General features: G+C 46.1%; 1 protein-coding gene across 9 annotated transcripts in view; it reads left to right on the forward strand.

Annotated features, from left to right (window-relative positions):
• STOX2 (storkhead box 2) overlaps nt 1–24,669 on the forward strand; it is a gene marked incomplete at its 3' end in the record, with an annotated part of 178,495 nt that extends 153,826 nt beyond the window's left edge. For 5 of the 9 annotated variants that reach the window (XM_081128760.1, XM_081128761.1, XM_081128766.1 and 2 more), the window contains 3 exons: nt 3,082–3,234; nt 10,609–12,874; nt 18,190–24,669. In XM_081128760.1, coding sequence (XP_080984886.1) covers nt 3,082–3,234; nt 10,609–12,874; nt 18,190–18,385 — 2,615 coding nt within the window. Of the gene's footprint in view, nt 1–3,081; nt 3,235–10,608; nt 12,879–13,037; nt 13,087–18,189 lie in introns of those variants that run through there. The other 4 variants (XR_013998189.1, XM_081128763.1, XM_081128765.1 and 1 more) reach the window with 4 other exon arrangements.
• Nucleotides 24,670–27,927: the final 3,258 nt, after the last annotated feature.

Here is a 27,927-nt window from a genome sequence, read left to right on the forward strand (position 1 = left end):
AGGGTGTTAGGCGGGGAGTGGCGTGTTTATGCTTTTGTAAGAAGGCCTGGCTGCTCTGTGAAGAAGGGAGTGTCAGGGCAGGAGGGAAAGCTGCGCACCCAGCTGATCTGATGGGCTAGGGCAGAGGTGGTGGTGGTTTGGAGCAGGGATGGAGCAAAGGGAAGAGATCCAGGAAGCATTTGGACTCAGAGTAAACAGGACTGCCGATGGGGCTGGGTGGGAAGGGAGTGGAAATTAATTTATCTGAGTGCAGTATACACACGAGATGACATGGAGATAGTCACTAAAAGCCTCCAAATTCCATTTTGTCCTATATCCCGAGTTAAAAGTTATTGCATATATTCTTTATTATTATTTGCTTTTCAAAGCAAATGCAATCCAGACACTTAAAGCATGCTGTCTCTTAAATGTGGCTGCAATGAACGAAAAGACATTCGCTTAGAAGACGGCAGTTAAACTAAACAAATAATTTCAGCTAAAAGCACAAGGGCAAACACGACCTAAACTAGTTAATTTTGCTAATAGTTATTTCTTTTTTACAGAGAGATCAAGTTCCCTGCAACATATACAAAATCAGAAAATAGACCTACATTTAAAAAACTCAGATTTAGTAATTTTGTATTGTGGATCTTCTGAGAAGTCCTTAATTGTGCAGGTTGTCCGCATGGCCAACCTAGCAACTCATCGGGAAGCCTGTCCTCTCCTGCAGAAAGAAGGCGGAGGGAGGGAAGGAGTCTCAGGAGAGATCTCTGGAGTGGCCGTGGCTGAGCTGCAGGCCCCCCAAGGGGAGTGGGGAGTTGAACAGGTGCAGCTCCAAACTCCTCCCTCTCCTCATTCACGGCCCCACTAGTCCATCTCCTACACATTAGGCTTTAGAACAAGATTTTGTTTGAATTTAAGGGTACAACCGTTTTTTAAATATTTAAATCTACTCTTCCAGAGAGTAGCACACTGGCCTACTGAAGTGGTCCAGCCACATGATTCTGCCATTTCTGAGTCACCAAATGAACTGAGCGTCGCCAGCCAGTGAGCAAAACTCATATCCACAGGACCGGCCTGCGGTTCCGTGTTCTAGCTTCACCTACTGCTATCCCATCAGATACTTGCATGAATCTCTCAGGTCCTTCTCTTTCTCTCTCTCTCTCTTTGAAATTTATCTTTATTGTTGAAACTATTACAAATGTCCCCCTTTTTCCCCCATTGTCCCCCCCACTCCCACCCCCTCCCTAGCCGGAGGCCTTCTCTTTATGATGCTTACATCCCAAAGGCCCCGAAGTTTGTGGGTTCTAAGTTAGGTTGGTTCCTGGCTTCTGCTGATTTTTATCTCTGCTGGCCTTATCCTGTTTTGAATTTCAGTTCTCCTCGCTCTCTCTGGTTTTGGGGAAAGTATCTTACTCTCCTCATATGCATTTGGCAGAGAAAGGCACCTCCACAGAGCTGATTGGAGCACCAAGGGATGCAGGACAGAGGGGAGCATTGAACTGAGCTAGGGGCAGGGGGCGTTGAGGCCTCTGACTCTGGGATCCTGATGATTGGTCTGGTGCACCTATTAGACTTACGCCCTCATCTGGTGGTTTTCATTCCCAGGCCCTGTTGCCTGGTTTCGTCCATCAAACCATTTCCCATTCAGCCCATCGAAGCAGGGTTCACATTCTTTCCCAAAGGGACTCTGGACTCCCATCAAACTAGGGTAGGGCTGGACACAGCTCTAAGTGCCTGACAGTGAGGAGGCTGGTCCACCCCCTTCGGGGGATGGTGTTGCTTAATGCTGCAGGCTGACCCGAGTCTCGGTGCTGGCTAGCCGTGGTAGCTGATTATAAGAGAGGAATCATGCTTAGGAAACAGGAGAGGAGAGATGATGTCAGCACATGTGGGAAATAAACTTAGAAGCTCACAAATACTCTCCTCTGCTCATAGGTTTCACCCTCTTTCTGTCGTGCCTTTATTCAAGTGAAACCTTACAGAACCCCAAAGTACGAAACAGGGGACACCCGGGTGTCAGGAGCAGACTTTCCTGCTCTCCCAGCCTCCCCCTCTCTTGGGGGCTGGGAAGTCTTAGAGTAGAACTTGAAAATCACCACACTGTGACGTGGAGATGGCAGGAACGAAGACATATGTGCATTGCCTGTTGTTGCTTCTTCCAGAGCCCCAGTCTCCCTTTGCATCTTTTAGATGCAAACCTGTGCAGGAGGCCACAGCCCCTCCTGGATGGAATCTGCGCTTCCCTGCTCCCTTGCTCCGTTCTTTATGCGGCCAACAGTCATCTTTCTGAATTCGCATCTGGCTGTGTCATTCCTTCAATTCCCTCTGTGGCTCACCATCCTTCATAGCATCAAGGCCTTGAGCACCCAGCTCTTTCCTCTGACGGTTGCTACGTACCTGTGGGCCTACCACCCCCTCCATCACCTCCCCTCCCCTCCCAGCCGCCCACACACTCCTACCTCAGCCCTGGATTCAGGCTGCAGACCCTCAACAAAACTTCTCATTTCCTGCTTCTGAGCCCCCCCCCCCCCACACACACACCTGAGCCTTGGTGTTCAGCCTCCTCTGGTGCACTTGAACTCTACTTGTCTGTCTCCTCTACTCGAATAGAAACTCCTTGAGGTGTTTTGGGGAAGGAGCCTTATTAAAGTTCCCAAGCCCCCAGCAGACACCTGACCCTAAAGGGCACTCACCATTTGAATGAATGAATGAATCCTCAAGTTACCACAGATGCATCTGTCCAGATGTGGATGGCAGTTAATAAAGAAATCGGCCCCAAGTTAATAAAAGCCAAGATCATTTCTCAAAGTCTCACGGTTTTGAGCCTTTTGGTAATATGTCCGTTTAAACGAGCGCTCAGGTTTTAAAGGCAGGTTTTGTTTGTCGAGGCCACTGGAGCCTCCGCTGTTCTGGGCAGGTCTTTCCACCTGAGTGGACGGGCTGTGCTTGTGTGAAGGGCGTCAGTGTTTGGAGGTGACCGTACTCATGATACAGGGACTAGGCAGGAGTCATGGGAGGGGCGTGGGTGTGCGAGGTGTGTGAGTGACAGATGGCCGGATCTTTCAATGAGCCGCTCACTTGAAAATTGTCTTTCTGCAGGTGATGTATCACCAATCAGTATGTCTCCCATCAGTCAATCTCAGTTTATTCCACTTGGGGAAATCCTTTGCTTGGCCATCTCAGCAATGAACTCGGCACGAAAACCTGTCACCCAAGAAGCGCTGATGGAGCACCTGACCACGTGCTTCCCAGGTAATGGGAGACGCATGCAGCACTTCCCAAAGGGACGAGCTCTGGCTGCGCAGGGACTGCGAACGGACACCTCCCCTCGTGTTTAAACCCAACAGAAAAATAAATCTTTGCCGAAACTGACCAGAAACGTTCTTTAGTCTTGTGATTAAAAATTAAAGCACCCGTGTCACTTCAAAAATAATTTCCCTTCTTCAGCCGTAATACTTCTTTAATTGGCACCGAGAAAAAGAAATTAGATTGGAATCCGTGAGGAATTCTGGCAGAAATTCCCGAGGTTCCGTGTGACCTCTGCAGCACAGCCTCCTTTAAATACACGAACGTCAGGATTCGTGGGAGCGAATCAGAAGTGACGGAAAGTTCTAGTCCTGAGAGATGCAACCGAGGAGAGAGCGATGTCAAAAATAAACTTGTCTGGCATGCTTACGTCATGGCCGGATGAGCTTTAAGAAGATGATATTTGGTAAATTAGTTAAGGTCTCATGGCGAGAGAAAAAAATAAAATGTTTTCTGTTAACGGTCATGATAAGAAGGCAATAGCCCAGCTGCTGTGTGGGGGCAGGTGACGCCTCTGGTGCTAGAAGGTGTTAGGCGCGGGGGTAAGCTAAGGACTGCGGCCCATCTCAGGAGAGGCAGCCCGCTGCTCAGCCGCAGTATGTTATTCCCTGTCCCCCCAAAAATGTAGGGCCCTGCCAGACTTGCCAAATCTCATTTTCAAGGGAATCTGGAAATTCAGCTTTATGTGCCATCTGTACTTTACCCTAAATATTGGCAGTCGTGTGCGTGCACATTTTACCACGTGTTTGCCGATGACATGCAAGTCAAATAATACATGTTATTGGGCCACCAGCTTGCCAGCTGGGTTTGGATGCAGCCTACACCTCGGTTGAAATAGAGCTTACATTAAACACAAATGCTCCACGTGTTTTTTCGTTCAACTGAGAAGAGACCTTAGTAAATACAGGGTGCCCCCCAAAAATGTATATATACCTTGAATGATTATAAAGTCAGTGTTTATTAACATGCAGTTCATTTTCAAAATGTAAAAGAACCTACAGAAATGAATATTTTTTTTTTATCAGTGCCTGTTTTCAAGCTGATGACCGTTCTGGTCCAGGCGCTGCTGATAATGTGAAGCAGTGGAATCGCAAACATCAAGAATCATTTCGTTTGGTGTTTGTGCGCCCTCAATTCATCGACTGTGTTGGTTTTGTACCATAAACTTTTATCTTTTATATGTCCCCATAAAAAAGTTTAGTGGCACTTTAGGATAAATTTTCTTTGTTCAAAGCTTAGTCTGGCCTCACCTGTTATTTCAAATCAGTTAAACCTGAAAAGGAGGGACGATTCAGTGAGTTATCAGCTGTTAAAGCGTGTATACGTTTTTTGGCACATCCTATATAAACTGTTGGTTGTATCAGTTAGGGTTTGCTGCAAAAAAGTTGGGTAACAAACAATCCCAAAACATCAACGGCATACAGCAATAAACATTTATTTAGCTAATGTGTTTGTAGGTTCTCCGGAGTCAGCCAGTTCAGACGGGTCCCAGCCAAGTGGCTCTGCTCTACCTGTACCCCATCCTCTCTGAAAGAGGTGACAAGCACAGTCCTATTTTGTGCACTGAGGCGGCAGAGGCACAAGAGAGCCCCCCCCCCACAGTTGCACAAGGGCTCTTCAGCCCTTTGGTCATGCCACACCCACTAGCGTTTCATTGCCAAACTCCAAGTCAAGGTGTGGAGAAATGACCCCATGTGGGGAGAGGGCAGAAAGACTGCTTCTAAACTAAGTAGTGATTGACCATATTCGGTCTCCCCACTTTGCCTGGTGATTTTCCCTTTCAGGTTTCCAATTAATATGTGTGAAATTATGTGTACTGTTTAAAAACTCCAGGAACCCACCCTCACAACCTATAAATTAATCTTAAGTTTTATAGCAGTTTATGACCTCTGAATGTTCTTCCCTGTTTGACTGTTTGTCTGTCCTTGTTAGCTTCGGGCAAACCCCTTCCCTTTCAGTAGGAAGGTAAGAGAGGGGCCAGCGTGGATGAAAAGCTTGTCTTTGTTCTTTAAACTCTCAACATCTGAATTCATGATGAACTTCGGGGGTAGAATCTGGAAGTGATGGGACATGCAAATGTTACAGATATCCATCACAACCATATCTCTTTCAGGTGATGGGTGACCCCTACCGGATACCTAGTGGAACCCTAGATTTCATAGATAATTCAAAATAGCAGTCATTACTAATAAAATGATAAAATGATCGTCATCAATATCAGTGACTTTCAGGAAAAGCTTTCAAAAATGCCCAGGTAGAAGTATAGAAAATGGATTGAACAGGGAATGTTTCTAGTTTGTTTTTCCAAATTAAACATAATCGGATTGATATACTTGCAAATCCAAGACATAAACATTTTAGATACAAAGTCCCTGTGGAAACTCCTTCTCATTCCATCTTTTGGGGACAATCAGAGAGCTTATTCTTAATGGGAAGGAATGATTACCTTGTAGTCATGACTCTGCGTAGTTTTGTAAGGATTCTGAGACCATCACTTGGAAGGCCTACAATCACCAAATTCTAGACTACAGTGAAAGTTTTGTTTTGTAGTAATAGCTATTGTTATGAATTGAGCCCTTTCCTTTAGTATAGCGCATAGTAAACTCAATTGTGAAGTTTTATAAATTGACCTTACCATTTTTTGAAAAACTTCTTCCTATTTTAATATTGATTGCATGTGTACTACCACATAAGCTACACTCAGTTTTACACGTGGGTTTGTGATCTGGATGGCTGTGCCACACAGCTCCAGGGGGTGCCATTCATGAGAATGAGACTGCGCTCTCATCCCAGGGACTGAATTCTGTGTGAATGGCGCCCCCTGAAGTTGTTCAGCAGAAGGTCCTGATTGTCAGTAGAGCTTAGCAGCCCTTTTAGGTTGCTTCTCTCATGTGAAGGCACTTTTTGTTTTAGGCTGGCTCTCAAGAATTGAGTAAATACGGTTTAGGTTATACCAGTAATTCAGTGGGACTTTGTTTTTATTTTGTGCAGATACTCTCATGAAATTTAAGGAAAAATTGTGATTATCCCAGTCTTGAAATCATTTGCATGAAAACCATGTATGCTTCTCAGGAGTAGAGCTTAGATGGAAAGGAAAGCATGCAGGTCGATAAACAATTCTGTGAAATAACACATTCTTCATGGGCGATGTTACCTTTTCTACGTGGGTCACTAAGGATGCCTTCCGAAGGTGGTGACGCACACGGCGGTGTGTTATATCGTATTCCTGGCCTCTCTTCCCTTGTGGACTCCAGGCCATTTCTAATGTGTTCCTATCCCACCTCCATAGTTTTGGAAAGATTGGGGGAACCCAAATTTCTCAGCTTACGCTGCTGCTCTTAAGTTGCTATACAGTGTACTTTGAAGGCAATCTAGGTTTCCATGGGTCCTGACCCAAAGTTGAGACTACTAATAGCTAATATGTATTAAGAACTGGCCCAGCCAGGCGTGGCTCAGCGGTTGAGCATCGACCTAGGATCCAGGAGATCAGGGTTTGATTCCTGGTCAGGGCACATGCCCGGGTTGCGGGCTGCAGCCGATCAGTGACTCTCTCATCATTGATGTTTCTCTCTCTCTCTCCCCCCCCTTCCTCTCTCTGAAATCAATAAAGATATATTAAAAAAAAACACCACAAAAAACTCATTGTATGTCAGGCCCTGTTTACATACATTAAACTCATTTAAACTCACAGCAACCCTGTGAGGATAGGTACTATTATGATCTACACTTGATGATAGTAAATAGAGACTCAGAGAGGTTAAGTAAGTTGCCTAAGATGATACCAGCTGTATTAGTTTCGTAGAGCAGCCATACCATAGTATAGGTGGCTTAAAGGACAGGAATATATTGTCTTACAGTTCTGGAGGCTGAGGGTCCAAGATCAAGGTGTCAGTAGAGTTGGTTGGTTCCCTCTGAAGGCTGTGAGGGAAGAATCTGTTCCAGGACTGTCTCCTTGGCTAGTGGATAGCTGTCTTCTCCCAGTTCTCTTCTTGTCTTCCCTCTATGCATGTCTCTGTGTCCAGATTTCCCTTCTGAGTCCTCATATTGGATTAGGACCCACCAAATGACCTCATTTTAACTTGATTAGCTCTAGAGACTCTATCTTCAAATAAGGATCACATTCTGAGGTCCTGGGGGTTAGGACTTCAGCATATGAATGGCCGGGGGTGGGGGCTAATTCAGCCTGTCAATCAATGAACAGCAGTGTATTTCTATCCAGCAGTCTGGCCCTGGAGCCCAAGCTTTCAGTCTCCACTGAAGTTGTGTTTTTGGGGGGGTCAGACACCGTTGAGTATTGGCCGTATGATTCAACCTGACCTGTTTCCAAACTACCATCACGCACCTCATATGATGTTTTGGCGAACAACAGACCATATATAGGATGGTGGTCCCCATAACATTATAATGGAGTTGAATTTCCTGTAAGAAACGGAAGAACATGTGGTTCAGGAAGAATTTTTTTCTCTGATGGGAGCGATATCTGTGGGACTTGGCAGTAGATTCCCTCTCGCTCACAGCACCTCAATTCTGAGTGCACAGATTACATCCCAGTCTGTCAGCCACTGACCTGCCTCGGCGCAGAAGAGCCCGTCCCCCACTGCTGCATATTCAGAAGCCTCCCAGACCTAGTCAGATGGTCTTCAGAAAACATTGCTGTAAATTCTTTGTCGAGAACCTGAGGTCCTATACAGGGACACAGGTCCACGGGAGCTACCTTAACAGGTATTCAGTGCCACTGTCCCTTTATGGAAGCTCTGTATGGCAGTGTGGAGCCATCCTGTCCCTGGACTTGGGAAATATTTGCAGGTTGTAATGACATAAAGCATAGATTAGTTTTCTTTCTTCCATCAATTCAAGGCCATAGAGAGCCCTTTGTGCCCAATAGGTCAATGGAACCAAATTTCCAAAGTCAAAATATTGAGCCTTCAGTTCTGCACCTTCTCCATGTTTAACACCCTCCTTTTGTGACCACAATTTCCTTAGTCTGACCACCGCACCACCGTGCAGTAGCCAAACCACATCTCCATCGCAACCCCTATGTTCCTTCTCTCTCCATCCTGATTTTCATTCCCACTGATCCTCAGGCCACCTTCCAGTCCCTCCTGACTGTCACTATGTTGGTGATCTGCGCCCTACCCAGCAGTTTCTTCTCGGTGTTTCCAATCAGTCCAGCCCACACCCCTGTTCATGGAGTGGCATCGACAGTTCGATGTTCTATTTCTGACCCTGTGGGGAAGGAAACAGGGAGAGGGCTTGTGGGACAGTGTCTCTAAAGTCTACAGTGATGTCCTCGCCTTCACATTCACTCACCACTCACTCACTGACCCACCCAGAGCAACGTCGAGTCCTGCGGGCTCCATTCATGGTAAGTGTCCTGTACAGGTGCCCCGTTTAAAACAATAACTTTTTATTTTTCAATGATAGTTGACATATAATATTATATTAGTGTCAGGTGTATAACCCAGGGATTGGACATTACGTAACTTACTAAGTGATCGCCCCAATAAATCTTGTACCCATCTGAGAGCATGCGTAGTTCTATTACAGTGTTACTGACTACATTCCCTGTGCTGTACTTTTCATCCCCGTGACTGTTCTGTAACTACCAATTTGTGCTTTTAGCTTTTTCACCCCTCCCCCAACGCCCTCCCATCTTTCACCCAGTCCCCTGACCCCCCATTTTTTATCTTTCATACCATAATTTATGGGACCTTCTCTACGTTTAGATAGACAGATACTATCGTTGTGTTAAGTCGTCTGCAGTGGTCAGCACAGTAACATGCTGTGCAGCCTGTAGCCCGGGACCAAGAGGCTGCAGACACCATGCAGCCTCGGTGTGCATGGGCTGTCCCGTCCAGGTTTGTGTAAGTGCCCTCGGGGATGTTCGGGCGATGGCAGAATGGCCTAGCAATGCATTTCTCAGGATACATCACTGTAGTTGAGTGATGCGTGACTGTGTCATTCAGGTCAGTCTTGTAATATATCGTCACCCTCAGTGTGCCTGGCAATGAGGAGGGGAGAACACCTGAGAAATAAAGTAAATGCACTGCGGCCTGGAGAATTGACACTGTCTTAAGTATGTCTCCTCGTAATTCTGTCTCTTAAGGTAGACAGGGCGTAAGCACGCACATAAAACCCTTCGGAAACAGTATCAGCTACTGCACAAAGGAGTACCTATGGTTTTCTTCTGAAATTTCTATTCTAGCAAATATGGCCGTTTTTTGAACAGTGATCAGACAGACGTAGAAGGTCTTAAGCTCTCTCGAGTGTGTTTCTTAGGGCTCTCTGGTTCCGAATTAGGAAAATCACGTCCATCCTTCTGACTTATGCCAAGAGGAAGGAAGCTCTGACCTGAATTCCACCAGGCTATAATCCACATTCAAAATCGAAGGTGATGATTTGAAAATTGGAGCGCACTACATCATAAACCATGGTCAAAGTCCAGGTGCCCTTTTATATAATTTATAAAATTCAGTTCATTGGGTAAACTTAATCTTAAAAAATATGTGGAGTTCCTCCAGGTATGTATGGTAGCCTCTATATATTTTAGATTTGTTTTCCAATACCACGAGGGCTGTTTCAACCCTGTTTCCCTAGTTGCTTCTATTGGAAAAGTCTTTTTTGTTCATTTTTATCATATCGTGTAAAACATTTTTCATTTCTCCCCTCATTTAAAAATATTCCCTTTTTAATGATTCAGCTCAGTAAAGGTTTGTAACAACAGTAGCAACCTTACCTCGCCCAGCTTCCCTCTGCCTCTTCCCAGCTCTTACATTTTCCCATTTCATAGGTGGTAATGCCCATAAGAGTCATCGGAGAAAACCGGGATTCCCACTAAACTTAATGAACACCTCTGAATGCTGTTTACTTGCAATATGATACTACCTTGAAGCTTGGCCAAAGTAATAGGATTTTGTCGTAGTCCGTTTGGGCTGCTGTAACAAGATACCACGGACTGGGTGGCTTCGACCACAGACATTCATTTCTCACAGTTCTGCGGGCCGGGAAGTAAGTCCAAGTTCAAGGCGCCCGCACCTCTGGTGTCAGTGAGAAGCGTGTTCCCGGCTTGTAGACAGCGGCATCCTCTCATTTCAGGGCGAGAGGGCTCTGCTCTCTCCTCACAGTGTCACATCCTGAGGGCTGCACCCTCGTGACCTCCTCTAAACCTAAGGCCCCACCTCCTGAGGCCGTCACGTCGGGGCCCGGGGCTTGCCTCTGTGAATCTTGGCGGGACACGGACGTTCCGCCCACAGCAGATGCTGAACCGTCGGGAGCCGGTGCTTCCTCTTCGTTCTCACAAGTGTGTTCTCTCGCTTTCAGGTGTCCCCACCCCGAGCCAAGAAATCCTCCGGCACACCCTGAACACGCTGGTGCGGGAGAGGAAGATCTACCCGACCCCCGACGGCTACTTCATCGTGACCCCGCAGACGTACTTCATCACGCCCTCCCTCATAAGGACTAACAGCAAATGGTACCACCTGGACGAGCGGATCCCCGACAGGTCCCAGTGCACCTCTCCACAGCCCGGAACCATAACGCCCTCTGCCTCAGGCTGCGTCAGGGAAAGGACACTGCCCCGAAACCACTGCGACTCTTGCCACTGCTGCCGAGAGGACATGCACAGCATGCACGCGTCCACTCTGCAGAGGAAGCCCGCCAAGGACTGCAAGGACCCGTACTGCCCACCCTCCCTCTGCCAGGTGCCACCCACTGAGAAGAGCAAAAGCACTGTCAACTTCTCCTACAAGACGGAGACCCTCTCGAAACCGAAGGACGGTGAGAAGCAGTCCAAGAAGTTTGGGCTCAAGTTGTTCCGGCTGAGTTTTAAGAAAGACAAGACCAAACAGCTCGCCAACTTCTCCGCGCAGTTCCCCCCCGAGGAGTGGCCCCTGCGGGACGAGGACACCCCCACGACGATCCCTCGGGAGGTGGAGGTGGAGATCATCAGGCGCATCAACCCCGACCTGACCGTGGAGAACGTCATGCGGCACACGGCGCTGATGAAGAAGCTCGAGGAGGAGAAGGCGCATCGCAGCAAAGCCGGCTCCTCCGCGCATCACAGCGGGAGGAGCAAGAAGAGCAGGACGCATCGCAAGTCGCACGGCAAGTCTCGGTCGCACAGCAAGACGCGAGCGTCCAAGGGAGACCCGTCCGACGGCTCTCACCTGGACATCCCGGGGGACAGGGAGTATGACTTCTGCGATCCCCTCACCAGGGCCCCCCGGGAGGGGTGCTTCATCATCGAACACAAAGGCGAGAACTTCATCATGCACAGCAACCCCAACGTGCTCGAGCCTCACTTCCCCATGACGCCGGAGTGGGACGTGTCCGGGGAACTGGCCAAAAGGAGGACTGAGATGCCTTTTCCCGAACCTTCCAGGGGCAGCTCCCACTCAAAAGTGCACCGAAGCCACAGCCATACCCAGGACCGACGGTCCAGGAATGAGAGGTCCAACAAAGCCAAGGAGAGGTCCAGGTCCATGGACAACTCCAAGGGCCCTCTGGGCGCGTCCTCCCTGGGGACGCCTGATGACCTTGCGGAAGGCTGCAGCCAGGATGACCAAACCCCCATCCAGTCCTACATTGACGACAGCACTCTAAGGCCTGCGCAGACTGCCGGTCATCAAAGGGCTCACCTTTTGTCCACAAGCTATAAAGAGCTGTGTATTCCAGAAATAGTCGGCAGCGGCAAGGAACCTCCCAGTGCTTGCAGCCTCATGGAGCCAGGCAAACCACCGGAGAGTTTGCCGTCCTACGGTGAACTCAACTCCTGTCCGACAAAAACAGCGACGGACGACTATTTCCAGTGCAACACCTCCAGCGAGACGGTGCTCACGGCGCCGTCGCCCCTGGGGAAGAATAAAGAGGACCATGACACTCTGACCCTGGCGGAAGGGGTGAAAAAGCTGCCTCTGTCGGATAGGCAGACCCCGCTTTCCTCCAGGGAGCCTGGAGGCCACAAGGAGGAGTCGCCCAAAGGGCCAGGCGGGGGCCCGGCTGCCTCGGGCGCAGCAGCGGAAGGCATGGCCAATGGGCGGCTCATCCAGCACCACAGCGCCGAGCCCAGCAGCCTGGACAAGAGGAAAGAGATATTCAGCAAAGACACACTGTTCAAACCTCTGCACAGCACCTTGTCTGTAAACAGCTATCACAAATCCAGCCTGTCCCTCCTCAAATCTCACCCGAAGACACCTGCCGACACACTGCCGGGCCGATGCGAGAAGCTGGAGCCGTCCCTGGGGACCCCGGCGGCACAGGTCATGCCAGCCCTCCAGCGCCAGCAGGAGTCCGGGGGCAACCAGGAAGCCTCTTTTGACTATTACAACGTCTCCGATGACGACGACTCCGAGGAAGGGGCAAACAAAAACACCGAGGAGGAGAAAAACAGAGACGATGTGGGCACCATGCAGTGGCTCCTTGAGAGGGAGAAGGAAAGAGACTTGCAGAGGAAATTCGAGAAGAACCTCACCCTCCTTGCCCCCAAAGAAACTGACAGCGGCAGCCACCCGAGGACCACCCACTCGGCGCGCCTGGACAGCATGGACAGCAGCAGCATCACCGTGGACAGTGGATTCAACTCCCCACGGTAGGAAGACGCAGCGCTCTGCACACGCATACACCCCCCGGGGCCTGGGGCTTTATGCGGGTAACTGGTGAAGCTGCTGGTTTCGCAGCCTCGGTTCTGTGATTGAGGGCTGAGAGTTGCGCGAGTTGCTTTGTTAACAACCTGTTTCTGACTTCTTTTGCAGGAATTGAAACAAATGTTTCTGCAGCTGTAGAGATCACCAATCTGGACTGGTGGGTTGGCTCCTCCCCTCAGCCTGGCCTCAGTCCAATCTAAGACCAACATTTCCCAGTATTTTTGCTTCTATGTTTCCATTGCCACCGTGCTGATAAAGAAAGGTGTTTGTTTTTAAGTCCTTCAAAAGTGGAGTGGAATGAGTAGGTAGTGGGGTTGGGAATAAATTGACTGACGCAGGAGAAGAGGGGTCCCTCTAGTGAGAATGTACCGTTGACTCTTGAACAACAAGGGTTTGAACTGTGGGGGTCAATTAAGGGCAGATTTTTTTTCAATAAATACTGTGACTGTATTTCCTCTTCCGTATGATTTTCTTAATAACATTTTCTTTTCTCTAGCTGACTTTATTGTAAGAATACAGTGTATAACATACAAGTAAGTGTTAATTGACTGTTATTGGTAATGGTTCCTGTTAACAGTAGGCTATTAGTAGTTAAGTTTTGGGGGAGTCAAAAGTTATACGTGTATTTCGGCTGTGCAGGGGAGTCAGCACCCCTCACCCCGGTGTTGTTCAAGGGTCAACTGTAAAAGCAGATCTCAAAACCTTCCCAGTGAATCTGGAAGCTACTTGCCACTTTAACGCTGACTTTCCGTGTGGCCGCCCCACCTTGCTCACACAGCTTCCTCTCACCACTCACGTGTCTACAGAGAAATGGACCTTGTTCCTGCCACAGAAAGAGTGGGGGCCTCCACTCTGTTAGATCAAAGCATGTCCCAGCACTGTGCCTTCTCCTCCTACAGAACTGATACAACCAACCAGAGTCCTCTGGTCGTGGTCCCTTGTTTTCAGTGGGTAACTCAGTGAAGGGTGGACAGCTGGGAGTATGGAATGCTGATGGTCATGTCCAGGGCACTGAAGTGGTTCAGGGGTTCAGGAAGCAAAAGAGCGTCTATGCAACTTCCCTCTTCCCTCCTTAACTCTTCCTTCTCAAAGGGCAACTCGGGACCTCATTCCCCTTCTAAATTCTACTCCAGATTGGTGACTCTGAGATGCAGAAATACCATTGAGAGATGGACATTTCTCATTAGCTGGGATTCCCAAGATTTTACAATATTTATAATTTTAACAAGTATCCAGATGTGATTATGTATTTCATATATTTGTTTTAATTATTAAGAATTATAATGAGTTCTATTGTGGTCATTTCACTTGTATCTCTAGATAATTTAGGGGCAGAGCATCCCCAAATTAGAATTGGGAATCATTAATCTGTTTGTCACATATTAGGCCTTTGTTATTTCTTAAAGGACTAGTTCTTTATTTATCATCATCATCATCATCGCCATGTAACCTTCTTTCCAAGTTAACCTGTGTGGAAATCCAACATCTAAACAGACCACAGAGCCGGCACTCTGGTTAAAGTGGGTGAGAGACCAGGGGTCCCCAGCCTCTGCTGCCCAATCATTGAGGAGCCCTAAGGGACCTTGAGGAGCATGGCACTCAGTTTGAAAACCGCTGGCCTGTTAATTGACTTCGTAAGAAATAACTTCTCAATATTTTCCAAATCAAATCTTAATTTATTTACCAGTTACTCTGTATATCCTTTCCTTTCATCTACTCTTTTTTTCTCCTCTTGAATTTCTAACAATGGATACCATGCAGGCATCACTGAAGGTCTAGAATCAGTGGTAGAGGTTGGAAACCATCGCTTATGGAAGGTGTGGTTTATTTGCCTTACCTTATGTTCTACTATTTATTACTAAGACCCTACTCACCTAATGCTTTTCACGCAGCAGTTTCCAGCCCTTCATGTTGCCTCTTGGCCCCGGGACCTCCTCTGAGAGAAAGCTTTAGTACTCTAGAGATAGTTGCTAAGGAGACATTGGGAGTAGCTTAATGGTTCTAACTCAAGAACCTACCACCGCATAATATTGAAAGTTTTTTGTTTGGGGGCGAAGAAACAGAAATATTCATTAAAGAATTGAACCAGTCTCTCCACAGAATATATTTTATTTCTAAATTTGAGTTGCAGAATACAGAATTTATGAATGGGATTATTTCTTGAAATACGTTTATTTGCATTTAAGTGCTTTGTCATGGTAGAAGGTAAAGGTTGCTCTTAGGAGACAACCTTCACAAATTAGCTATGTGTCTGTCCACTGTTAATTAGGCAGAATTTTCTTTATGGGAATGCGTAGCGCACCCATAAATTTCACGCAGTTTGAGAATCTACATAGCAATTCTTTCTTGTGTCCCTTTCATATTTAATACCCATGGTTAGAAGCTAGATGACAAACTCATTTCCTATACCCATGTTTAAGCTGTATTTTCTGTGCACCTCAGTAAATTCACTGAGCTGCCTTTCTAATTAATGCATGAGGATAGTCTACGGAGGAGAATATTTGAGTTATAGGGCGTTTTACTGGCGAGCGTGAGGAGTATTTTAGCCAAGTAGCATTATCTCCCCGCTGCTGTGAGATACGGCAGCCTTAAGTGGGCCGTTTATTTGGGTCTTTCAGTAAATAATTCACTGAGCAACTAAGATTCAGCTAAAAAAGCAACAACAACAAAAACGGTGACCGCCACTCTCAACTTTCAGCGCCAGCTTGATCACGGTCAGCCACGTTCCCAGGCTTACTCAGTCCCTTTTCTTGGGAACTGGAAGGGGATTGCAAAGGGGAAAAGTTAGAAACTTAAGCTATGCCATAGATCTGATATTGAAAATGAGATTTTTTTTTGACATGAAAAGCCTGCTGTTCCAAATCTGAGGCCAAAAACGGGTGGATAAACATAGCATGAGAATCGGAGGGACCAGCACTGCCGGGATGTGTCTGCCTCACGGGCCACGGGCCGTGTGTTGCCGGTGCCAGGGGGCCGCACAAAACACGGGCCCCCGGTGGACGGATGACACAGCAGCTGGGGTCAAGGCTTCTGCCTGTAAAATCCCCAGATCTTACTTTTAAAGCGGCGCTCCATTAGTTCTCATACTTCAAAAGTAAGAATGTCTGAGTGGGAGGGATGTTTTTACGGCTGACACTCCATCTCCCTTAACTTTTTCATCATCAGATCCAGAGCCCTCGATAGGAGTTTTACACACTCTACTCACTATCACAGCAGTAATGAAATGTATCCTTTGGAGAAACTGGAGCACTGTATATATTTGTGAGGATTAATATGTTGGCCATGGGGAAGAGGCATCCGAGAGCATAGACGGCTGCCAGGGTAGGTGATCCCTCGCGATGAGCTGTGTTTGCTGTGCCTGGCACAGCGCCTGGCACATAGCAGGTACCTGTTAAGCCCATGCCTCAAAAGCTGGTTTAAAAGTGGGTTCCTTGGACCTTCAAGTGTATTTCCCTGTAGAAAATGATGTTATTAGTAATGAGTAGATTCCCAAGCCAACCCATCGTAGCTACTTTATGTATTACATGCCAGATATAGAACAGAAATGATTTACATTTATCTAGCTTTGCAGTGTACCAATTCTTCATCGACGTGTTTCTTCTTCATGGTTCCTCTGTGAGTAGCTAAATAATGTAACTCTCCTGATTTTAGAAATGAGAAAGTTAAATACCGGTGGACGGGGGGGTGGGTGGAGGGGATATTATCATGATTAAGAATGAAACTGAAAGAATGTGTCATGCAATCTTGGGGTCTACATGTTTATTGCCTTCCTTTCTTCCTTCCTTCACCTGACTATACCTCAGCTGTAGGGCTGGCAAGCCACCGATGAGTTTTCTTAGGGAAGGGGTCAGGTAAGCAGGTAAGTCCAGCATTTCCCAGCCCTTTACTCATGTATTCTTTTTTTTTTTTTTTTAACTCATGTATTCTTTAGGTATGCCCAGATTTACCATAGGCCCAGTGGAACAGCTTGACTTATTTCTATGAATGTATTAACCTTGGGAGGTGCCCCCTGCAGTCATGAAATGCCCAGGTGTCTTTTTGGTAGCCAACGAACACATTTTCTTTTGAACAGTGAACTCTTGGCTCCTTGATGGAAGCAAACTCAAGGCCACAAGGGGTTTGGATGAAATAACCTGTTCATAAGGGCTGCCGGGGTCTAGGGTTCAGACAAAATTGCCATCAGTTTCGGATGAGACTGAGAGGCAGTGAGGATGTCCACCCTAGGACTCTAACCCGTAGACTCGCTTCAGCAGGCTTAAATCAGCTCCGGGGACCAGCTGTCATCAAATATTTCATAAACCTTGAATCTATCCAATAGGTTGGGTGTTTTGAGCATTGTTATGGTTTCTTCCGCCTCTTTTAAGCTGGTGAGTTCCTTTTTACCATTTGGAGGGCCTTGAACACGAAACCCGTTCAGTTACCACCAATCAGACCAAGTAATCCTATTTCTGCTATTGCCCTACACATTTGAAATCTTTAATATCTAAATCTCTTGGAGCAGTAAACTAGATTCCAATATTTCTAACTTAGAAAAAGTAAGAGAAATCAAAATACTAATGTCTTTAAGTCACCTCTCCTCTGTAAGAATCCTTTAAAATATAAGATATTCCTACCAACGTGTGTGTGTCCGGGGTGGGGAGGTGTGTGGGGGGATATAAATGTAAACTTCACAAATGAATGGCTAACATCTTAGATTCCTCCTCTGAAAATAAAATGCATTTTCACTGACCTGTTGACATTTGAACACAGGTTGGAAGGTGTTTAAAAAATTTTATTTCTATCAGTGCTGCAAATTAGCCAATAGGATGCTTGGAGTCCACCCAAGTCAAACTCTGCTCATGGAGACTGGAAACAGAATCATTAGGGTACGATGATTGGGTTTGGTAAGGAGCAGTTGTATCAGTGAATGTTCAGCCTGAAATGAAATCAGTACAGGTGTATGTTTATGAGTGTTTTTAGAAACCAGCTGTAGACCACATCAGATTTTGAAGTAGTTTCCTTGAGTGGGCCAGGAGGGGAGGACAGGGAGGGTGCACGGGGCCGCAGAAAAGCCTCTGTGCCGTGTGCTGCGGTGCCCCGTCCGCGCAGCTCCGGAGCCACGGGGAGCATGTGTAAATAATCAGCGTGAGCTGCTCTGTCCGTGACATTAGGAACCAACAGAGGAAATCCATTAACTGCATCATTGGCTCTTCCTCCGGAGCTCGCTCTATAATTATTTATGTTGAAAACAAAACAAAACCAACCCTTTTTACTCTTTTAGCACTCGGGAGAGCCTGGCTTCCAACACGTCAAGCATTGTTGAGAGTAACCGCCGCCAGAACCCCACCTTGAGCCCGGCCCACGGCGGCGCTGGCCCGGCCTTCAGCTTCCGAGCGAGCGCGGACCCCCCAGCCAGCGAAGCCGAGAAATTACAGAAACCTTCCAACTGCTTGCAAGCTTCTGTGACTAGCGTGTGACCGTTGTTCTGCCTCAGATCTCCTGTCTCGTTCGATACGGCCAAGTTTACGACCCTGGGACTGATGTTTACATCTTCGGGAAGACAAGCATGTATGCCACAGTTTTCGTGTTTACTTAAACTGTGCTGCTAAGTAGGCTAGAGCAAAACACGAACGTCTTTCTTTCCGAGTATTGCTTTTCACATTTGCGGCTCTGTAGCAACAGAATAGCAGTAGGGGTGATCTGTACACTTTTGCTTCACTAATTGTAACTGAGCACACATAGGAGAGTCTAGACACTGTAAGTGTAATATGCATTTCAATGTCATGCGGTTGCCAGTTCCATTTCTAAATGCCACAGGTGCGTGTTGCTCCCAGTCTGTGGGCAGATGGTGCCACAGAACTGATTCTTGCCACTTCCAGACAAACAAACAAACAAAAACAAATGAGGCCAACACAGAATGTCAAATGCAAGGGCCCACCGTGAGGGAAATCAATGCCAAACAGCCGAGAAGAGACCCCAGCCCTTTGTGTGTGAGTCGCTTACGCACCTGTCATTTTCACTGTGAGTTTCCGTGGCGCGATTTTGCAGGAGCCCGAGGAAGTGTGTCCGAGGGGGTCGGGATGGAGATACTGGGAGTGTGTGTTGTCAGGATTTTTGTTTCTAAGTGTCACGGATGCTTGTCTGAGTTTTAACCTCCCACAATCACAAGCAGGAATATAGGCCTTTGAATCTGAAGGGGTAAAAAGGAAGGGGTCCCCGGTCCGGCTGGGACACAGCGCTGGGTGATGGAAGAGGTAACGTGGACTTTTAGAAGGTGTGAGCCCAATATGTGAGGAAGGTCGTTTCCTCTTTGGGATACTTATGACGATCCCATCTTGCTATAGTGGATACGATAATTAGTTTGTTTAAAAGCAAAATGTTCTTTGTGATACAAATGAAGAGTATGGCCTGGGGGTGCTATTCTTTCTAATGGAAGGACATAAATCTATTTTATGTAGTTTTAAATAGAATGCCTAAATTAGGCTGTGGGAGATCATTTTTAGTGGTTATAGAAAAGAGAAAGATTTAGGGAAAGTTGAACTTCAGGCCTTTTATTCCTGGGAAGATATCTATACAGAAAACTTTAAAGTAATTTTTGACCAGAAAATATACATGTGCCCATGTAATTAACAACAGAATGTGCTCATTCTGCGATTGTGGTATGATTCTAACTTGTGCTCCCCTAAAATCGACCAGGATAGCAATTATGCATATAGGAACTATGCCAGAGTGATGTTTACAGAGACTTAGTAACCAGTTTCAGGAGGCATTTCTAGGTGGATGTATGGTTATCAGACCAGCGTGTTTCAAAACGGCTTGTTAACATTTGGCTTCGGTTTACAGTGTCACGTTGAATACAAAGTAGCCGGTGAGCAGCAGAGGGGTGACAAATAAGCTTCAGCCTTTTAGGAAGGAGATTTTTCAAGTCCCCGTGTTTTATTTTATGGGAACAAGGAAATCAATCTGTAGATAATAAAAAAATTATTTGCAAAAGGGTTACATAGGACACAAGTAAAGGGTCCAACAAAGGGTTTATTTAGTTTAGTGGCATGTGATGTTTGGAGTCATAGACCATAAAATATATTCCCCAAAATCAGTCTAAAAGATTTTCTCCTCGGATTGCAGTCAACGGCATGGCATTGGCGAAGCACTGCTGCTCCGGTGTGAGGTTTAATCGCCAGCGGCCTGTTGAAAGAATGCAGTCGCACACGTGGTCGGTCTGATTCTGGAAACATTAGGGTGCTCCCTCACGCTCTTTCAGATATTTGGAAGTTGCATCGGGAACCGGATGCATCAAGTTCAGTCTAGATTCCTTTTCTGTGCTTAGAGTGAAACCTAACTACATTTCTTGGTCAATGCCCACACCGCTAAAATGCTCAAGTCAGTTGGCTCTCGGTGTCATGCCTTATTTCCTGCAAGGCATGCCTCGATTCCTCAGAAATGCACTATTTGTCTCACTGCTTAAATATGTCCAGAAGGAATGATAATGTATTTAAGAGACTCTATACAGAGTCTGCTTCCTTGGGGAGCTGTATACCATACGGTTACTAAATTCTTCTGTCTAGATTTGTTTTTCCCCCCTCCAAAATCCTGCTCTCCAGTGTTTATCATACTCTCAGTTCATAAATAATATAACCATTGAAACAGTCCATCAGCCTCTGGTTGATCCTCTGGACGTAGCCATTGTAATAATCAAATGCTGTGTGACCAGGAAAAGAAAACATTACCGTTAGAAGCTTTAAAATATGAATTTATCACTATTTCACCAGAAATAGGTTTACAGAAGGTATTATTCAGATAAAACATGTACACTTTTTGCCTGATGCTGTGGGGTACATGATTAAAACAAAAAACTCCCTTAGACCTGCAGCCGTTAGCGTAGGAACGATGGACTTTAGAGATGATACAAGATATTTAGTAACAGCCCCGTCTGATCTCTTCGGGATTTCTGAGGGGGGCAAGAGGGGGGCAGGAAGCACATACAGGTGTGACCCCGGGTGGTCTATGGCGAGGTTCTCAGTGGCCAGGCTTCACCGACACCCTCTCCTCCAGTGAAACGACTGCTCTGTGTTCCGTGGCTGCTTATAGAGTCTCCACTTAGAGTTTATCAGCGGAAAGGTTTACAAAATTGAATCTGGTTGAATCTCTGTGTAGCGTTCAACTTTCAAGGGTCAACCCATCTGCCGGCATTTTGCACACTTATGTATTATTATGATGCAGCATATTACTTTATGGTAATTTTTATTTTTGCATATAACTACCTCCATAAATTCGATGAAGCAGCAGCAGCGCGTTCAGGTGTGTTGCTTGGAAAAGCCAAGTTCAGAACTTGTGCGTCACTGGGCTGTGGCGTTCTGTGTGTGTGTGGCGGCGATTTGCCCACGTGGACTCATGACTTCTTCATGGCCATGGTTTTCTTTTACGGCATCATTTCACGTTCAGATGTAAGCCCGTTTCTCCCCTCTTCCCCACAGAGGCGCACTTGATTTTGTTATGGATTATATAGGAAGTTTAAATTTCTTGTCTCCTCCCCAGTCCCCCAGTCCCTGCAAAAAGCTCCCTCAAAAAGATCCCCCTGGTGAAGAGCCCGTTGGTAAACAAAACGTAGCAAGCGATTTACTCCTGTAAAAATCTGATTTGAATTCTAGGTTTTCAGGAACAGGAGACACATGAGAAATTTGGACTTCGAAGCACTTTGGTCCTCTCTGCCTTCACTCCCATGCTACCCTATCGAGCCCAAACGTCGCTGCGATGAAAAGAGCAGTGCTGTGTATTCAGCTTCTGTTACATAGTTTGTGTTCCATTTTATATATTTTGTACATCTCAGGGGACCTAAATGAGCATATGAAAATGGGGGGGGGGTGCCATCGGATAGAGAAAATAAATGGGAGAGCTGAAAGGGGACTAGCTGGATAAAGATAACATGAAAATGACTGCTTTCCTGACTTCATGAAGCTCAAGTTCAGGAAGCAGAAATTGAAAGTTAATCTGGAGTAACAGTGATCCAAACACCAGCTGTTCCCAAGCCTCCCTTTTCCACAGCCCAACCAGCATTTCTAAAATGCAAATTTCAATTCTGTTGCAGTCACCTTGGGGAAAAAGAAACCCTCTTCCATGAAAACGAAAGCATCTTTCTCTTGTTTTTTGGTTGGCATAGCTAGCTTTGCAAAATTCTACCCAGGATGAACCACTTATCACCACAAAGTGTACTTGAAAGTAAAGTTTTTTAATTTAAATGATAGACATTTGCTCACAATAACAATAGCGATCATATTTTGAAAAGTCTCATCATTTATAACATGGGCAGTATTTGGGACTTGATTACAAACCAACAACAACCTATATAATGACTTTGCAAGTTCATTTTGGCATCTCAAAGTGCTTCCAAAGCATTCGATTCATAAACAGTTAACCCAGCAGGTCCTGTGTGTAATCCCCATACTTGAAATGAACAGACGGAAGGAGTGACAAGATTACCCAGAACACAGTGGCAGCTATCGATTATCTCTTTTCTATCTGTTTGATAGACCATCCTGAGAAATCACTCAGTACAATGCTATTTTTTCTGATGTGTGCTAATAAAGTCAAAGAAAACAAATACAACTTGACACCTTTGTCCACTTTCATTCAAAAAGTTCAGGGCGTTTGGAATTGTACACCTCAGTGTACACCTTACTGGTATTGATTTATGATGTGGGGAAGTCAACCAGTCCGTTCAAATGCCATTGTGGTCAGAAGTATATCTAGACATACACCCTTGTTTACAGTTTCATATCGGGCTTCTCTGATCCCTGTGCTAAAACGCCATCTTTCAGGAGCATGACCGCTCCTGGCAGTGGAAGGTGCTGACAGAAATTTCAGTTAAAAACTGTATCATGTACTCTTCACAGTGCTGCTTAGCACAACAGAAATTCAGTACAATTATCGAGCTCTACTCCGAATAATCTGGATTTCCAAGGGAGCCGATCTAGTTCCAAGTGTTTTCTCAAATTAGGAGAAGGTTGATCCTTGACGGGTACCTTCTCTGTTGCTACAGGTCAGTCACAGAACCCGCCGGCTGTGTGCTGGCAGGCGACATTGGACCTCAGCAGAAGTGACTGTTTCCTCTCCTCTCCCCAGGACTGTCCCACCCATTGTCAAGACAGCCAATACTCTTCTGTTCCCAAGTGAATCTTCTGCACATGTGTAGGGCTTGGGGAAGCTAAAACACAAGAAAAAAATGAATGCAAAAGCCATGGAAAATACTGTTTTGCTTTGGGTTAGTAAAATATGGGCAGGAAAGGGATTACCATCGGTCCAATCTTTGCCAAGTAAGATAAAAGAATCAGCTGTCACTCCGTCACTCTCCGAGAAGGGTTTACAGTATTAAGGATACATCCATTATTTTCCCGTGGATTTTTATTTAGCACACATTTCATAAATTATATATATATATATATATATAATTCATTATTAAATTTCCTGGTGCGTTTGAAACAGACATTGGCATCTCCCCGACTGAGTTAATCTCGGCATCTCTTGCAGCAGCCTCCCAGAGACTCCCCGGTGATGGCTCCCCTAACACATAAGCCTGTGTTTTCACAGTTGTGTTTTCTCTGACTTACAGTTGCTGATTTGCAAGGTTCAGAATTCTACGAGGCTCAAGGGGGACTCAACCTCCTTCTTATGATTGTATACTATCAGTTACCGGGCTTTAAATCGCTCCTGTTGGCTTCAAATGCAAACCCACACGCACACCCCCTGCCAACGAGGGAAGGGGCTGTTCCCAAGCGAGGCAGTGATGACCGGAAGCCCACGTGAGGCTAGAAGCTTGGCTGGTCCACGCACAGCTGCCTACCTCCCTGGCCAAAGGCTGACCTTGGCACCCCCTTCCCTTGCTCCCACCAAAAAGAGGTACCAAATCTGAGATCTGAGATCTCCAATATCAGTCCTCTGCAGTTACAGGAAACCTGTCGTGAACTACACGCTCAGCAGCTCCTCGCCTTCCAGTTCTGTCCTCGCCGCAGGTCCTCCCTGCCTCCCCCCCCCCCAGACACCCGTGCACCGCCGCGGTTTCCACGTCGGAAGGGCGAGATAGTGTGTGGTACTGCGCACACGTGACGGGGCAGCTCCAGAGCTAACCTCGGGTCGCCTTCCTGTAAGTACCGACAGCTACAAATTAAGGTCCTTAGAGTAGTTGACATAGATACAGCTTTCTAGCAGAGAATTAAATTTCAACGTTCAGTTTAAAAGGGATCATAATTCTGCAGGTATCTTTCTCTGAGTGACTGAATGTGACTATTGCATTAGGGTAAATGAATTAAGAAGTGCAAGTGGGATTTACTGTATGTTAGAAAGGAGTTTTGCAGCCAAGACTGCCTTGAATAAAATGTGTTTGCACTGAAAAAAAAAAAAATTTTAAATTACTTGGTCTCTGGTTGCTGTAAAGGTCATCCAAGATGGATGTTCTGTTTATATTGTATAGTATTTCATATGAAATAATTACAGTTCATGAAATGTCTTCCCTAATGTTACTGATTTATAACAGCACATTTGTAACATGGTTTCTATCGTGTCAGTGTGCCATATTGTACAGGATGGTTACTTGTCATGCTTAGTATAATAACTTAAAAGGAAAAAAAAGCACAGGGATTTTTGTAAGTCTATATTTGAAAGTCCCTCCATATGGTAATATTGTGTTCATGTTGTTTATGTAGTGTTGTGTGAAATATCCATTTTGGATTGTGTTACTTTTTAAGATATTAAATAACATTTGGTTATATGTCTAAGTGGATTTTTTTTTGGTAAACAGAAAATACTTTAGGTGAGGCCAATTTATTCCTCTCCTGCATTAATATGATTTTATAACAGAATTTTATTGCACAATCATGATTAGAGCTTTGGAATTAAAACAACTAAAAAACGGAAATTTCCGATCAAAATCTTTTTCCAGGAATGTTGGAAAGAAATCACATTTTTAGGTAGCTATTCAAATGTAAAAGACTGAGCTTTAGAGATGCATATAATTAAGTTTTTGTATGAGATTATAAAGGCATGTGGTTGTTGTTTTGTTAGCACTTCACACAACTTCTATCCCCAAATAAATGCGATCCCCTCTCCAGTAAACACTTGGAGATACCCCCATCTTCCGATGAGGCCCTTGCACAGATTTGAACCCTCCACGTTTAACTGCCTTCAGAATCTATTACACATTCTTTTGAGTGTCCTCCGTGGTGGCAAATCTTTGTCCTGGGAGAATGGACTCCCTTTTCTGGAACCAGAAGTGATCTGTTCAAACGATTAAGCTAGGAGACAACGTTGTTAATCAAAACCAATATGCCGCTCTGAAGTCGAGCCTGGCTGCCTAGCGGAGGCAAAACCCCCAGCAGGCTCACCGCTCCGAACCCCGGCCGTGCCATTCGGATACGTGTGGGCGACCCAGGCGACAGCCGTGGAGGACGAGTCTTACTTTAGCTGAAAGAGTTTGTGTCTATATTTCAGACCGTCCTGGTGCAGACACTTCATTTTTCAAGAATGAAGTTAGGGAGCAGGACTCCTGGGAGCACGTGGTGCGTTTTACGCTAGACCAAGGCCGCAGGGCTGAGGGAAGGAAGGGTCGCCTGTGTGCCTTTCAGAGCGGCCCAGTCGCCTGGACGCGTGGAGGACGTGCGGGGAGGAACTGCGAAGGTGGAGGCAGGCCCCCGACGCCTGTGAGAGCATAGTCACAGTTCATAAAAATCTTTTCTAGCCAGAGGAGACGGTCTGGTTTTAACCCATTTCTAAGCGTTCAGAGCAGTGGGGTTTTTTCCTTCCATAAAGACAATCCAAGCAGAGAGCTCGCCATTCACCCCAGCCCTGTTCCAGCTGAGAAATCAGGAGCCACCGGAGACTGAAAAGAAGCCACCCTCCCGCCTTGAGTGACTCATTAGCTGCGACAGCTCAGGCCTGCCGCGGGAACACGGGGCTCGGGGATACTCCACCTCCCCGGGCTCGGTGGCCCCAGGCTTTTCCTGTAAAGCAAGTCGTCGATCATGCCACGCACAGGGCACCACGCGTGATGAAAATGCACAGCGCGCGTTGAGCGCCCCGCAGGAGTTTCCAGAAGAGGCCAGGCCAGGCGGGAGGGTGGGGGCGCTGCGCCGGGAGCGATGCTAAGGGGCGAGGCCGCAGATGAGGCGAGAAGGGCCGGCGGAGTTAGTTTGGGATGCGCAGGGCGAAGAGGGCCTGGTGCCCAGAGGAGAGAACGGTCTCCCCTCTCGGCAGAGAGAGGGCTTCGGGCCAAGGCCTGCGGATCGGGGGCAGGGAACGTCCTGCACCTTGGGGCAGCCAGGCTTGTCCAGGCGACCACTTCGGTGGGTGACCCCAGATTCCATCCAACACATTCCTCCCAGGTGACCTTCCTTCGTGTCCCCTGTTTTTCTCTTTGTTGTACAGTTTCATGCATTACTTTTCTATTACCTAGGGTTTATTTTAGGTAATAAACCGATTTTTCTCTACATAAAACCAGTCATTTTTGTTTGTTGTTACGCTATCTTGTCTATTAATATTTTATTTAGACTCATTCCTGGTCTTTGTTATACATACGTAATGATATATAATATTTATTACTAAATTAACATAATAATATAGGAATATATATAATGTATACTTCATATACATAATTGTTATGTACACAACTGCCGTTGATTACTAGCGTTTTAAATTTCACATTTATATTGCCTTGCCCTCTTTGTATCCACAGGCCACGATCTTCCTCCAGTTTAATTTCCTCTCACCTTTGCACTATGGGCATTTTGTTCTCCAACATTTATTTTATTTTTAATTTTTATTTATTTTTTTAAAAATAAGTCTTTACTGATTTTAGAGAGAGGAAGGGAGAGGGAGAGGGAGAGAGATAGAAACACCAATGATGAAAGAGAGTCATTGATCGGCTGCCTCCTGCACACCCCCAACTGGGGATCGAGCCCGAAACCCAGGCATGTGCACTGATCGGGAATCAAACCTCCATCTCCTGGATCCTAGGTCGATGCTCAACCACTGAGCCACTCTGGCCGGGCTGTTCTCCAACATTTATATAGAAATGTATGACCAGCTGTTTCATCAAAGGCCTGAGAAATCACTGGCAACTTTCAGAGATAGTTGGATGATAGATAGGTGATAGATAAATAGATGTTAGATGATAGATAGATAGATGATAGATAGATAGATAGATGATAGATAGATAGATAGATGATAGATAGATAGATAGATAGATAGATAGATAGATAGATAGATAGATGATAGATGATAGATAGATAGATAGATAGATAGATAGATAGATAGATGATAGATAGATAGATGATAGATAGATGATAGATAGATATTGCATTAGACCAAAGATCTGTGTGTTGGTATAGTCTGTAAGTGGCAATGAAACAGAAAGAGATTTGTCACGCAAGAAGATACAGTGTGGCTCCCGACCAACCACGATGATAAGGGTATGTGTTTGTTGTGTTTTTACACTTCTGAACTTTCTGGTACTTTATTTTTATTTATTTATTTATTTTAGAGAGAGGAAGGGAGAGACACAGAGAGAGAGAAACGTCAATGTGAGAGCAACATCGATCGGCTGCCTCCTGCATGTGCCCTGACCGGGAATCAAACCCCCAACCCGGGCATCTGCCCTGACAGGGAATCGAACCTGCCACCTTTTGGTGTACAGGACAATGCTCCAATCAACTGAGCCACACTGGCCAGGGCTCTGGTACTTAAAAATACTCTAGGATCACTTGAGTATTTTCTGCCCCAGCCTTAGAATCAGCCACTTTTCCAAGGAGCCCTGGCTTCTTTTATTGGGGGATGGTGTTAGAAACAAAGACGAGGTGCTAGGTAAGCCCATTGCTCTGGAGAGCCAATATTTCTAGGCCCTTCAGGAAATAGAGCAAGGAGGTCTAACCTGTGTATCTAGACGTGTCTATAAATATCTCCATGTGTAGCCTCTGTGTCCTAGCAGGCCCCCGCGAGCTCATGCGCCCAGCGCTAATCCATCACTGTACAGACC

This window comes from Miniopterus schreibersii (genome assembly GCF_964146895.1).
Source record: "Miniopterus schreibersii genome assembly, chromosome: 2".
Classification (NCBI taxonomy): domain Eukaryota; kingdom Metazoa; phylum Chordata; class Mammalia; order Chiroptera; family Miniopteridae; genus Miniopterus; species Miniopterus schreibersii.